General features: G+C 40.6%; 1 protein-coding gene across 1 annotated transcript in view; it reads right to left on the bottom strand.

Annotated features, from left to right (window-relative positions):
- The window catches only part of MCC (MCC regulator of WNT signaling pathway), a 387851-nt gene that overhangs the window by 365203 nt on the left and 7520 nt on the right, over positions 1-15128 (bottom strand). Inside the window, exon 3 of the mRNA XM_010987516.3 lies at positions 8291-8650. Within this exon, the coding sequence (XP_010985818.3) occupies positions 8291-8448 (158 nt within the window). The 5' untranslated portion in view covers positions 8449-8650. The remainder of the gene's footprint in view (positions 1-8290; positions 8651-15128) is intronic.

Raw genomic sequence — 15128 nt, 5'->3', positions numbered from 1 at the left:
CCAGTGTCCGTGTAGAGTGGGCTGGAGGAGCCAAGCCTGCAGGGTAGGACACTAGAACAGTAATTCTGGTTAGAGATGAAGGAGCTTCGGAAACCAAGAAGGGGGAGGAGGGTAAACAGCACTGATTTCACCTTTTGCTTATAATAATATAAAACTATCAACATATTTTTAGAAGAGTAAATACTACCCCAACTATATTCTCATGATTTCCATCCTGTTTATTGCGAAGTGCACTCAGCTTAAGACTACAGTACAAAAATTGCCAGAGCAAAACCCTTGCCTAAAAGCATTAACCTCTAAGGTATTCTGTTAAGCTTGTTATTTTTCAGAAAGCAGTTCTGATTTTTGGTAAATAAGTGCAAAATTCCTTGAAATAGGAAATGTAGTCACATTTTTACAGAAATGCCCTCTTCACCCTGAATATGTTTTTACTTCCTTCATCTGTATCACAAATATGTGCATGCTGAACTTTCAAACAATAGACAATAGGTGTTTTAATCTATTGAATTAATCTGTTGAATTCAACTACTTGCCATAAGGTTGAATAGATGCCTAGTTAACACCAACATCACGTCTAAGATGAGTTTTCAAGTATCTTCTACATTGTGATGCGAATGTTTAAAAAATTAAACAAAGAGCTCATCTATCTAGAATTTTCCAAGCAGAAGTTTCACAGCTAAAAATTCAACTGAGGGCTACACTTAAACTCAGCTAACAAATGTCACATCAGATAAACACACTTAATGCTTATTGGTCAACCTAGCAATTTGTTCCATTTCCATTTTCATTTTGTTAAGGGATAGCGATCTAAACGTTTGAATAGTGAACAGGTCCAGAGAGTCCTTCTGCCTACCCAAGTCTGTTTCTCCCATCAGTTAGAGTCATCAATAATCAATTGCATGAATTTAGTAATTACTCATTTACATATTTAAACTGACATTTTGAAACGACAATGAGAAGCTGACAATTAACTGTTCTCTAAGGAAATGCCCTTTCTCTCCATATGGTTTCTACTCTGGGACTAACACTTAAAGAGATTTTCAATTTACCAAACAACAGAGAGTTTCCCCAGCTGAGACCCCCATGGAAATTCATTTAGAATGCAAATGCCTCACCTTCTGTACCAAGAATTTAAATGCCATTCCCACTGATGCTAAGAAGCCAGTTTTAAAATAAAAATTCATCTCCACCATAGACCTTGTGTAAATTAAACAGAAAAGAAGTTTAAGGCTTTAGAGGTTCTAATAGGTTTTCTCATGTTAGCTGTGCAGCATGCATGGGAGAAAAGGCCCTCAAGGAAGGGCCACAGCTGCTTCTTTTTATTCAGAGGCTATGTTATCTTGGCTCTTTGTCTTAAAACAGAGATATTAATTCCTGTTGTAAGAATGAAATGAGATAATGTACGGACTAACTGATTGTAAACTATAAAAGCTTCTATAAACATTTGCTATTATTACTTGAGATGTTCACTAACCTCCTGAGTCCAAATTAAAAGATTAAAATAAAGGGCTGGAGGAAAAAACAAAACTATCCTTAAAAATACAGCTACTAAAAATGCACGTGAACAAACTGATTTATAGATACAACACAGTCCAATCAAATATCCCAGCTACCCGTTTTGAAGAAATTGACAAGATGATCCTAAAATGTGAATGGGAACTCAGAGGACTAAGCATAGTTGATCTTAAAAACAACAGAACAAAATTGGAGGGTCACAATACTCAGTTTCAAAGCTTACAGCAAAGCAATGGTAATCAAAATAGTGTGGTACTGGTATAAGGATAAGTGTACGCATCAACAGAAAAGAACTGAGAGTTCAGAAATAGACTCTACATTTATGGTTAATTGATTGTTGATAAGAGTGTCAAGAAATGGGAAAGCACAGCCTTTTCAACAAATGGTTCTGGAACAACTTGACATCTACATGCAAAAAAAATGAACTTGGACCCCTTCTTCACACCACACACAAAAATAAACTCAGAATGGATTATAGACATAAATGTAAGAACTAAATCTATAAAACTCTTAGAAGAAAATATAGTGACCTTGGGTTAGGCAAAAACTTCTTGGACATAATACCAAAACACAAGCAACCAAAGGTCACATAATGTATAATTCCATTTTTATGAAATGTCCATAATAGGCAAATCTATAGAGACAAGAGGTAGATTAACAGTTGCTTAGGGATAGGGAGGTTGGAGTGAAATGGGGGATGACTACTAAAAGGGTACAGAGCTTCTTTCTGAAGTGATGAAATGCCCTAAAATTGATTATAATTATAGTTGCACAACTCTGTGAATATACTAAAAACACTGAATTATACAGTTTAGATGGGTGAATTGTACCGTATGCAGTATTATTATATCTTAATAAATCTGTTTAAAACTAACCTAAAGATATGAATGTTAACAGCAGCATAGTAGTCAAGACCTTCATATCATGGTTTGGTTGGTACCTAAAATAATGATGTGTCTCAATCTATATGGCATCTTAGATTTCATGACATTCCAAAGCAAATAATTGGAAACAACCTAAATGTCAAACAATAGGAGAATAATCAAATAAATAAATAATGGAAAATTATAATCACAAATCACATTTTCCAATCTTTTTTGGGGGGAGGGGTGACACTTTTATTGAGATATAATCCACATACCATAAAATTCACTAATGGTAGTATACAGTTCAATGGTTTTTGTATATTCCTAGAGTTGTGCTACGGTCAATTTTAGAAGATTTTTCATCATCTCAAAAAGAAATCCCATACTCTTTAGCCATCATCATCCTTCAATCTTCCCCATTACCCTCAGCTCTAAGCAACCACTAATCTACTTTCTGTCTCTATAAATGTGTATGTTTCGAACATTTCATATAAGTGGAAACATATAATGTATGGTGTTTTGTGACTGGCTTCTTTCATAGCATAATGCTTTCAAGATTTATCCGTGCTGTAGCCTGTTTCATTACTTCATTTCTTTTATGACTGAATAATATTCCATTGCATGGATATACCACATGTTGTTTATTTATTCACCAGCAGATAGAAATTTGGGTTGTTCACATCTCTCAACTATTAGGAGTAATGCTGTTATAAACGTCCATGTACAAGTTTGTGTGCGTATGTATGTTCTCAGTTCTCCTGTATATATATTCAGGAGTAGAACTGTGGATCATATGGTAATTCTGTGTTTACTTTTACAAGGGACTGCTACTATTTTCCAAAGTGGCTCCAACATTTCACATTCCTACCAGCAGTGTTCGAGGATTCTGATTTCTCTACATCCTGCCAATACTTGTTATTATCTGAATTTTTATTATAGCCATCCTATTAGGTTTAAAGTGGGGTCTTATTGTAGTTTTGATCTGCATTTCCCTAGTGGCTAATGATGCTGAACATCTTTTTGTGTGCTTATTGCTATTTGTACATCTTCTTTGGAGAAAATTCTATTCACATCCTTTATCCATTTTTAATGGGTTATTTATCTTTTTGTTACTGGGTTGCAAGAGGTTGTTTTTTTTTAATAGAACTGAGATACAAATTCCTTATCAAATATATGATTTGCAAATATTTCCTCTCACTCTTCAATTTGTATTTCACTCTTTCAGATAGGCTTATTTGAAGCACAAGTTTTAAAACCTTGATGAAGCCCAATTTGTCTAGTTTTCTTTTGTAGCCTAGGCTTTTGGTGTCATATATAAGAATACACTGTCAAATCCAAGATGACAAAGATTTTATTCTATGTTTTCTTCTAATAGTTTAATAGATTTTGCTTTTACATTTAAATTTTTGATCTGTTTTGAATTAATTTTTGTACATGAGAAATGTGAGGACTACATACATTTTGTACATGAGAAATATATACATTTTTATATGTGAGGCAAGTATCCAACTGCATTCTTTTACACGGGGCTATCCAATTGTCCCAGCACCATTTGTTGAAAAGGCTATTCTTCATTTCACCCTTGATTTTGGTATCCTTGGCACTCTTGTTGGAAACCAATTCACCACATACTTTTGGGTTTGTTTCTGGACTCTCAGTTCTATTTCATTGATCTATATGTCTGTCCTTTTGGCAGTATCACACTGTCTTGATTACTATTGCTTTGAAGTAAGTTTTGAAATTAGAAAGTGTGAATCATCCAAATTTGTTCCTCTTTTTCATGTTTTGACTATTCTGGGTCCCTTGACTTTCCATATGAATTTTAGAATCAGATTGTCAGTTTCTACAAAAAACAAAAAACAAAAGCAAAACAGCACCTGTGATTCTGAGAAAGATTGCATTGAATCTGTAGATCAATTTGGGGGTGCACTGCCATGATAACAATATTAAATCTTCCTATCCATGAACATGAGATGTCTTTCCTTTTATCTAATTATTTTTGATGTTCTAGAGGAATGATATGATGTAGGTATGTCACTAGGAAAATAAAAATGATATTCCTTAGTTATGGGATAACAAATGATTTTGATTTTATTTTTATACGTTTCCATATCTTCTAAATTTTCAGCAACAAAAATATCTTTGATATAACCAGAGAAAATGTATTTTCAAAGGAAAATATTATATTATAAAGTATACTTATATTTAAAGTATTCATAAACATGGAATATTCTTGGAAATGAAAATGCTTGAAAGATTTTTCAATATACATGAACATACCACTGTTTATTCTTGGTCACTTATTCATCAGAATTTACTGACTGAATGCTATATGGCAAATATTGTGCTAGATCCTGAGTGTCCTGTTTTCACAAAACAGACATGATTCCTGTCCCCGTGAAGGCTATAACTAGTGGGAGAATGACAAAGGAAAAAAAAAGGCAAACAAAATAATAAATAGAAATGCAATTATAAGTTGTAAAGAGTGCTTTGGAAGAAAGCCATGATGGAGAATAATGCTGGAGCAGAGCTACCCTACTTTGATACAATGGTCATGGAAGCTCTCTCTAAGGCAACAATGTTTGAGTTGAGGCTTGGGGACTAGATATAAATGTAAGTGTTGGTTTTAGATATTTGTCAAAATGTTCAACATAAATAGTTTCTTAAATTGAAGGGTAAATATAAGAAGCTCTAAAATTTCAAGGGAAATTAATTTCAGCAAGTAGAGTAAAACCACCATCTCCTGTAACATGATAATCAGGACCCCAAAAATTCAATACCATGAAGTGTGGGATTAAGCCACTGTAAGGTTAACGAATGCACCAGAAGAGCCTGCTGTCATCACACTGTGCGGTCTGAGTCCTGCCCTGTCCAAGCTGCCGCTTGGCTCCACCTGACAGTAGTTGTCTGCTCCAGCTTAACCAGCCACATAGGGATGATTCTGGGTCCCTCTGGCAGGCTGGGAGCTCCTGGGCAGGAGCAGCAATTCCAGAAACCTCCAGCTAGCTCATGCCGTTTTTGTCAGCCTGATGGGGAAGATTGGGCCAAGAGAATATTCAAGACACAAAGCCCTAACTTTCAGCTCCCTGCCTCCTGCAATGGTGTACCCTGACATTCCCCCTCATAGCCTCGGTGTCTCTTCCACTTATCCTTCCTCCAAACATAGGACCTCCAGCTTACTCCTGTTTGAGAATGAGGGCTAGGTAAAGGACTGGAGACAATATAGTTGAATTTGGGTTAACACGGAGGAGTTTTATCATGTGTATTGGTTGCTATTTGCCTACCTAACACCCAATTCCTGCTCTTAACTAGAGAACTCAGCTTTTGTTTAGGGAGGCAACTCTCCTGTAAGTAGGCACGGTAGGGTGATGTAGTCTGACAAAAATGACATCAATTAAGGGATCTGGAAAAGCTGTGCTTGGTTTGATGACACAGGCATCATTCATTTCAGCTTCCTTTTTACACCTTCCTCCCTAGAACTTGGAGATAAAGTTGTAGATAGAGCAATCATTTTAGGAGATTAGATAACCATAAGGATGAAAGCTCTATGTGAAGAATGATGATGCAGAAAGATAGAAGGGAACTAGGCATTGGTACCCTTATGGAGCTGCTGCCTTAGCCTGGTTGGCCCACCTCCAGACTTCTGGGTGTGAAAGCCAACCCTTATTTGACTGTGATTGGGCTTTTATTATAAATATATAGCCAAATGGAAATCCTAACGGATACAGCTATTTTACCATTAGCAAAAATTTGATGTCTTTTGAAGAATTCAAAGTCTTTAAGGTTTTAAAATAGAAAGCCCAACTCTCATGTTTAATAAAAGAGAAAACTCACAGCATTCCACATCTTACCATGCACTGCAGAGTGGTCAGTAAAGTCATTAAACAGGGACAGCACAACGGAGTGGCATGGGAGAGGGAGTAGTTATTTTCATCAACCCCATTCCCCAAGCCATACCAAATAAACATATATTCCAGTAAAACTGTGCTTGCTCCATAAACACACTTCTAGACAAGTTCTTCAGTGCCTCCTTTCAATAAGATTGCCATCCCTGAACTCCTCCTATTTGGAAAATCTGTCACAGCCTAAAAATAACTTCCAAGGCAACTCTGCCCACAGTTAAAAGTTCTGGCTTTGGGTCTACTACTGCACATATCTTCCACCTTTCAAGCAGATATATTAAAGTGATGTGACACAAGGAACAAGTTTTTCCCACTTTTGCCCCAGTGGTTTTCTACCTTCATCTAAAATTCCTTCTTTACCATCACCTCCTTACAATGCTTCACCCTCCAAAATAAAGTTCTCAAATTATGCTTAAAGAATTCATTATCCTTCAGTGTCCATTCAGCCCCCATTCAAAATAATATGAGCATTTATATAGAAAGTGCAGTTCGGATACTACCAATAGGATTAGAGGAAGGGAAGGAGAGAATTCTGCTAGCTTTCTATATGCTCTCTTGCCCATGTGCAATTAAATTCTTTTTGCATCTAACATAAAGAACGTAGATAGTTTCATTTTTGCAAATAAGATAATGGCTTTTCAAGCAGGAAAACAACAACAAAAAATCTAAATTATTCGATGAACCCAGAACCAAAACAGGGAAAGATTTCCAGATAAAAATCTAAGTGATGTCAACTAGAGTTACATATTTTTTTCATTTCAGAACATAATTACTCCAGAACATAGAATTTTCTGATATCTTTCTAATGTTTCCCAGTGAAACTTTAGAAAAGTAGTAAAATGCAGGTAAGAATCATCGTAACTGAGTAGTCCCAAATAAATTATTATTTTTTAATTGCCAAATTCTTTTACATGTCAAATCACCTGTTTCAGAGATCTTTTTTTAATGGGGGAGGGGGGATTCCCCCACTCTTTTTTTCTAGGTAGGCAAGGACAATCAGCAGGACGTATCCTGGGATTTTCAGAACTACCAAGACAAAGGCTAAAGAAACATGCAATATATAATTTAGGCTGCCTATTCCCTTGAAGGCAATTCAAATTTTGGTGCGTACGGTCTTCAGCGCCCAGTGTGGATCTTTCACACCGTGAAACATTACAATTGCCTTCTTCACCATCAGTGTCTGATAAGTGATAAAAATTTGGGCAGAAGTAATTATTTTGCCAAGCCCTGCCGCTCAACGATGCAACACCGCCCCTGTAGGGGAGCTGAAAGCTAGCACAGCAAGGGTTATGAGTGCTCGCGAAGAGGTGCCTCGAGACCCCTCCAGAGGCTCACCTGGTGAGAGCGCGGAGCTGGGTAGAGAGTAGGGTCTATATTCTAGACTCACCTCTAAAGCCCAAGTTTGCGCCTCAGTGCTTCGTTCTCCTCCGCCTAATAGGTTTAAATCAGCACTGAGCGGCAAACCGTGCCTATTCTTTGGGCTCTTCAGTTTGGAACGCAGGGGCTCGGTGCCACACCAAAGTTCGGCACAGCTTGTATTCATATTCAACTCTGTCACTGAGAGAGCATCCTTATCCTGGTCCGGCCCGGGTCCGTCCACTGAGCAACCCGTGGCCACAGCATCTTGACACCCTGAAGCCCGAGGCTGCGGGGCAGCCTCTTCCACCTGGGACAAGTGGCCTAAACTCGTTTTCCCAGAGGCAGGAGTCCTTAGAGTCCCGGGGGGCCGGAGGGTGGGTATTCGTATACTAAAGAGGTGCCTCCCAATGCCCAGACAAAGACGGCGCTAGGAAAAGTTGGGCCAACTGGCATCTCCAGAAGACGAACAGAGCAGCCCCTCGGCCTCAGTGGCCGAGCTGGCGACGCACTCTCAGAGTCACAACCAACTTTTCCCGTAAGCTTCTGAGCAACTTGCGGGAAGTTGGGGCGAGGGGGCGGAGGAGGGGTCAAGGAGAGCGCCTAGAGGCTCGTCGCGCCCCAGCCCGTTTCGTGGACCTCCCCGAGTACCTGCTAATGTATCCGTCGCCGTCGCCGTCGCACGTCTGGAAGAGGCGCCGCATCCTCTCCTCCTCGCCGGTGCTGGACGTGTCGCTGCTGCTGCTGCCGCCGCCGCCGCAGCCGCTGCTGCCGCCGCTGGCGCTCCCCGCCGCCGCCGCCGCCATCATGCGCCCGCTCGCTGCTCGGGGGGCGGAGGACGTGCGGCCGCAGGAGGGATCCGTGAGTCGCACCAGCTGCTCGCGGCCCCGAACCTGCCTGACGACGGAGCATGCCCAGTGGCCGCCGGGGCGCTCCGGGCGAGGGATTCCACCTCTCCGGGTTTTGTCCGGGCTGGGAAGATGGGCGCTCTGTGTTCGCGGGAGTAGGCACCTTAGGGGAGAGGGAGGAGGCGAAGGTGGCTCTTAGAGTCGAGGAGCTGAGGGTGGGGACGGGGACGCGAGGGGAGGCAGAGTACCCAGCAGGCCCCCGGGAATGGTGTCGGCTCTGTGCCTCCGGCTAGACGCGGGCCCCTGACACCTATGGAAATTTAGGGCAGAAGGCGGGTGTTCTCCCTGCAGAACTCTTTTGACTTGTGGGAGTCGTAGATTTCTTCCTCGGGAAAAAGATAAATATTCCTTTTTGCAAAACTCAGAGCGGTGCTCGCGGTCCCAATCTGCTGGACTGAGCTGGATTTTGGACCCGTAGCCCCAAATGAGACCTGGAGTGGCAGGTCTTTTTATGCATGTTTAACACCTGTCAGGAAATTTGATCCTCCTTAGAGCTTCCGCACTAGAGTAGGAATAACCTGTGCTCCTTCCTATGTGCCACTGTGCACGTTTCGTCCATTTCTGGAAATGGCTTACTCTCCTTACCTGGCATCACTAGAATTTGCCCCATCAAGTTTCATCATAATATCAAGAGAGAACGTAATCGTCTCATTAGATCCACACCACAGACCAGAAAGATGTCTCCATTATTGTCAACCCTATAATTTAGGAGGAATGTAACTAACTTACAGAGTTATTTTGGTTATGGAATAAAAGATAGTATATAATGCACTTATGACAATGCCTGGTACCTACTAAGTGCTCAGTAAATGTTAGCTCTCATTATCTGCAACTTACAAACAGGAAAAACTGAGGCACTGGAACTTGCTTAAGGTTCCAGGCTTAGTAAGTGTCAGGGCAGAGGCAAGCCCAGGCAGGCAGTCAAACTCCAGAGCTGGAGCCCTTAAGCATGGCAGTGATCTTCTACCACAGCAGAAAAGGAACCACAATGAACCAATTTGTGGTTTAGTGAATGACTCATCATTCTGTCCCAGACTTTCTGCCAGAGGTCTGTGAAGTCCTGTGGTAGTTTTAAAACACATCTGCAGATTCTTTGGCTCATCTCTCATCAAGAGGTGGAGACTGTCGCTTCCCCTCCAACCGGAGTGGGCCTTTGTGACTTCTGAGGCTAGATTAGAAAAGATGATACAGATTCCATTTGGCTCTCTCACTTGGGACAGGGGTCTTTGAAACTGAAGCCTTGAATGACCATGAAAAATGTTTGGTCATGCTGCAGCTCCCATGCTAGAGAAACCATGTAGAGAGACCAGATAGAAAGAGATGCTCAAGGAGCCTCAGGTGTCTGAGGTTTCCCAGCCCAAGTACTATACATGAGTGAGTGAGCCTTTGAAGGATGCCAGCCCTACACACGGCAACTGCATGAGAGCCCCTGAGCAGAAGTTGTCTAAGTGAGCCCAGCCAACCCCCAGAGATATTAAAAGGATTGTTGCTTTAAGTCAGTAAGTCTTGAAGTGATTTGTCCCATAGCAATAGATAACTGGAATATATCTATATGCCTTGAGACTATCTGCCAGATCAGAAGGGTGTCTTCTGCCCTCTTCTCTCCTGTCTCTACCCCATCCAACCATTCCTACTTTAGTTCTTTTTAATTTTGTAAGTTCTCAGTCTTTCAGAGCACTTATAATCTTACGATGAATAGTATGCCATCTTAGAAAAGTCTTGTCAATATAACCAATAATATTTGCTTAAGAGATGCTGTTAGTAGTACAGATGTTCCTACCCACAATACAACAAGGATCAATGCCCAAGTTTCAAGAAATAAATGAATAAGCAAATAAATAGATGTTTAAAATATTTTTCTGGTTTTTCATAGAATAAAACTTTTATTATTGTCTGACAATAAACAGCCAGAGAGGAGTTGTTACTCTCAAGTTCTTCTAGAGAATTGATAAGGGCGGGGGGTGGGAAGCATTCTTACAAATATTCATGGAGGGTCTGGAAACCCAAAGGGTTTTCCAGGATTTGAGTAGATCTCTTCATAACCACACTCCAGTTATACAGAAAGTGGAGTGTAAACCTCAACAAATTGTATCTCAAAGCAAAGAATATATTTCTCCTCAGAGAATATGTGTATGACAGCTCTAGAGGTTTAAATTTAAACCTCATTCTTGAATTAAATCTGAACACATAAAAAGTCGATCTTGACATAATTTCAAAACATTTCTTCAAGCTTGGGTAACTCAGAAATGGCTGAACAGATAGGTTCAACCTTCCAGAAGAGAATTTGCTTCTGAGCTGATATGAAGCATATGAAATTTCAGCTGAAAAGGTTACTAGGAGAGGGAAAAATTGGTAAGACATTGAAAATAGAGATGCCATATGAATAGAAAGATGATAAATGCAAAGTGGAATGAGAGCAATACCCATTGCCACAAATCTAACAGCACTGGTTATGTCATAATTTCAAAGGTTTTATGTATTTATCTGTAATGAGTGCATAGCTCAGCATTGTTGTCCTTATCCAGTTTACTTTTCTTCTCAGATTCCTCTTGGCTATAATAACACTTCATATTTATGTAGCACATATCAAAAAAACACTGCATACGTTACAAGATGTACTGTCTTATATGTCTAATGTTGCCAGTTAAAACAACTAAAACAACTGCAGCACTGTGCAAACTTGATTTTCTGGTACTTGCCTTTCCAAATTCTGTTTACCTGAACTGGGGCTACACACTAAAGTTGGACTGAGGACACCTATGGTGCCCTCTCCCTACCTTTCTCTCTCTCTCAGGTGTTTTTATCAGCCCAGCTAAGTTCCCATACCCTTCCAGAAGCCTTCCTTCACCTCCCTGGGTTACACTGATCTCCCAGAGCTCTACTGGCTTGAAGCACAAATTTTGATAGCAGGATCATATAGTTTAATGGTCATCTGCCTCCCCCACTCACGGAATCAATTATAGCAGTGAGGGAGAGTTGCAGGACCTCGACTACCCTTCACTGAGCCCTTAGCACAGATCAGTAATTGTGTTGAAATACTCTACCTTACGTATCTCTATCTAGTGCGGGAAAGTATTTACCATTCCTATTTTTGGGGTGGGGGTGCGGGGGGGTGGCAAGTGAGGGAAACTACACCCAAAAAGTTTAAGGAATGTGGCCATATAAAGGTGCTGGAATAGGATGTGTATTTTCCTGTCAAGCACACGTTCTTCACATTCATTCCACGTCCCCTTAGTATCAGGCCAGTGCAATTCATGTTAGGCATTATACTTTTTGTGTGAAACTGATAACAACGTTAACATTTTACACTTACATATTTGTTATTCATATATTTGTAATCACAGGAAGTTATCGTGAGCTTTGGCAATCTGTCCCAGGTTGGGTTTTGTGGGAAGCAGACTCCGAGACAGAGTTGCCTGAGCAGATGCTGACTTGGGAGCGCCTAAGTGCCCCGCCACATGTGGAAAGGAGGTGGGGGAGGCAGGATGGAACAGAGGGAGAAGTCATGCTATGATGCAGGCCCCAGAGCAGGCTTATCTGGCCTCATGGAAAGCTCTGGAGCTGAAACAGCCCATATTGGCTCCCTATCACTGTTGCAACAAATTATCACAAACTCTGACTTAAGACAGCACTACTTTATTATCTTACAGTACTGAAGGTCAGAAATTCGAAATAGGACTCACTGAGCTAAAATCGAAGTGTCAGCAGGGCCATATTCCTTCTGGAGGCCCCAGCACAGAGCCCATTTGTTCCCCTTTTCTAGCTGATTCTCTTTCTCCACAACTGCCTCCTCTTATGTCCATCCTTTCCCCAGTCTCCCAAGCCAGAAACCCTACAGTCCTTGGCTCCTTCTGCCCCTCATTTCCTACCTCCTATGAGCCACCATGTCTTGGTGAGTCTGCCTCCTTAGTATCTCCTCATATTGATCTCTTTTCTCCATCCCTATGACCACAGCTTTTATAGAGGCGCCTATCATTTCTTTTAAATGATCTGGCCTTCCAACCCGTTCTCAATGCTATAGCACAACACAGCCTTACCATAAAATGAAAACAGGATCAGGTCCTGGCTTAACTTGTGCCTCATTGGCTCACCCTCTCCCTCAGGATTAAAGCCAGCCTCTCAGCAGAACCTTACAGGCCTTCCATGATCTGACCGCTCCTCTCTCTTCTTGCTTCTTCTCTTGCACCTGTGCTCCAGTGTGAGCATATTAACCTACTTTTAGTTTTCCGACATATGCTATCCTCCCTAATGCTTAGATACCACTGTGGGAGTCTCATACTCTCAGACCAGAAGTGAATGAAAGAGGCAGGGAATTCACATCCCCGACTCCAGCCGACTGGAAGAGACAGTCTTCTGGGTAGTGGTGGTTACCAAGAGGGGAGGGAAGCAGGCTGGAGCCTAGAGATCTGTGATTAATAAGAAAGTAAGAGTGGGGCTTAGAAGTTGGAACACCTTTGTGGGTTTCTCCAAGAAGAGGAAAACCAAGGGAAATGTCTGGGGAAGAAAGAAGAAATGTCACTACTGACAGAGCTAATGAGTCCCTGGGACTTCCTGGCCCCACAGTTGTCCAGTAGGCAATGGACAATGACACCTGACCTAACTTCTTAGGCCCTTCCCTCTCTAATTAGTAACAAAATTAATAATGGCTGGTGTTTACCAAGAATATGCACCAATCATTTTTCTTAAGTGCTTTAAATAATGCCTTACTTAATTCTTACATCAACCTTAAGAGGCAGGTTGTTTTACTCCCATTTTACAGGTTAAGGCACTGATGAACATAGGTCAAATAGTATGAAAAAACTTTCTACAGTAGCACAGATAGAAAGAGGAATAATTTTCTTATATATCTGCCTAGAATCAGATTTAGAGAAAATTGACATCTCTTAGTCAGCCTATCTCTTTTATTTGTGAGCTTTATTTTTATGGTAGATCTTTAAATTCTGAGACAATTATTTTATGATTGATGCTAAATGTATTAAATTTCATCTCCTTTATTTAATGATTGCCATGTGCACACAATGAACTTTCTCCTTGAAAAAAACTGGAATGTGATGGCTATCTTTGTTAGATTATTCTATTCCCCTTTACAGCAGATACAGAGCGAAAAATGGTTAACTGTGGCAGTCTGAGCTTTCTTAACTGAATTGAATTTAATGCAGTTAATTCAATCAGTTGATTCAGTGCCCTTGTAGAGGCATGACCTTTTTCACGAGAGAACTAAAGATACAATTTATTAATGATATCATTCCAAACCTCTATGCATATAAACAAAAATCTTAAATGTGAAGGACACCCAAAGATATGAAACATCAGGAACCAGACTTAGTAGAATGTATTAGTGTGAATGCTTTACTGGCATTGGAGCCCAAAGTCATATCAAATTAATAAGATGTCAGCTGCATAAAAACAGAGGGTATTTTAGCATCTAAATGCATACCCTTCCTTCTTCCCACTATACCAAAGATATTTAGGAGGAAATATTTTAAAAACCGATATAACTAACAAGCCTCTAATGAACATGACACCAGAGTCTCAGGCTTAAAAGTGTTGAAAAAACACCATACATATTCTTCCCCTGAGAGTCCGTCTTCTCTTATGTATTTCTTATGCAACTGTTTTTACTTTCTTCTATGCACCTGTTTTTAAATCTAGCATGTATATTGTATCAATCTTCATGTGAGTAAATCAGATAACTATATTAAAAATACACTGCAATGGAGAGACATGAGGCAGTGGAGGAATGGAAGGATGTGAGGGTGAGATATTTGAAAACAGCAGTCCCTATTATATGAACTTTGGTTTATTTCAAAAGACCTCATTCCCTCTGTACTTAGGAAACAATCCTTACGTTTTAGCCAGAGCAAAATTAATTTGGATCATTAGACTTGTATGTGATGTTATTTCCCTGTCATCTGGAGGTCTAGACATAACTGACTTTCTGAGGATTAGCAACTAATAATTTTTAGAAACACATGAACTCCTTCGTGTGAACAGAATCCACATAATAACCCACTGGCACTGTGTCAAAGGCTACCCTAGCGGCCAGCAGGAGCTGCTGGCCCACAGTGGTCCAAATCAAGTCTCAGGAGTAGTATGATGCCTTTGCCTGATGTAAGAACAACACAACCATATAGCACTTCACAGTTTTGTGTGTGTGGGCTGAGTCTGGCAGGCAGTGCAGTGGGAGGAGGGTGGTGGAGCGGCATTTCTAGCCACCTGCAAGGCTTAGTAGTACTACTCCTCACAGCTGACCACAAGTTGTCTGGTGGATTTAATCCAAATAGACCCTATTTATGGAACATTCAGACCAAAGAATGATGTTTCCTCTTTCTGGAAAGTCTTGAAGAGGGAGTTTGAGATCAATGTGAACCACAACGCGTCCCTCATTGTGTGAAGGTGAAGTCTTGGCCTACATAGACTCACTGATGGGACTATGTGAGGGGCCGTGTTTTAGCTGATGGGCAATTAGGAGCCATTTTGATACTCAAATTCGTTTTCCAAAAGTAACCATCATAGCACCCATGTAGGTTCTTTTTTGGTGTTACCATCCATGGATGTTGCTAATAGAGAAAGTGGAAAAC

This window comes from Camelus dromedarius, chromosome 3 (genome assembly GCF_036321535.1).
Source record: "Camelus dromedarius isolate mCamDro1 chromosome 3, mCamDro1.pat, whole genome shotgun sequence".
Classification (NCBI taxonomy): domain Eukaryota; kingdom Metazoa; phylum Chordata; class Mammalia; order Artiodactyla; family Camelidae; genus Camelus; species Camelus dromedarius.
Note: the sequence above shows the minus strand (reverse complement) of the source record. Positions and strands in the feature narration are given on the sequence as shown.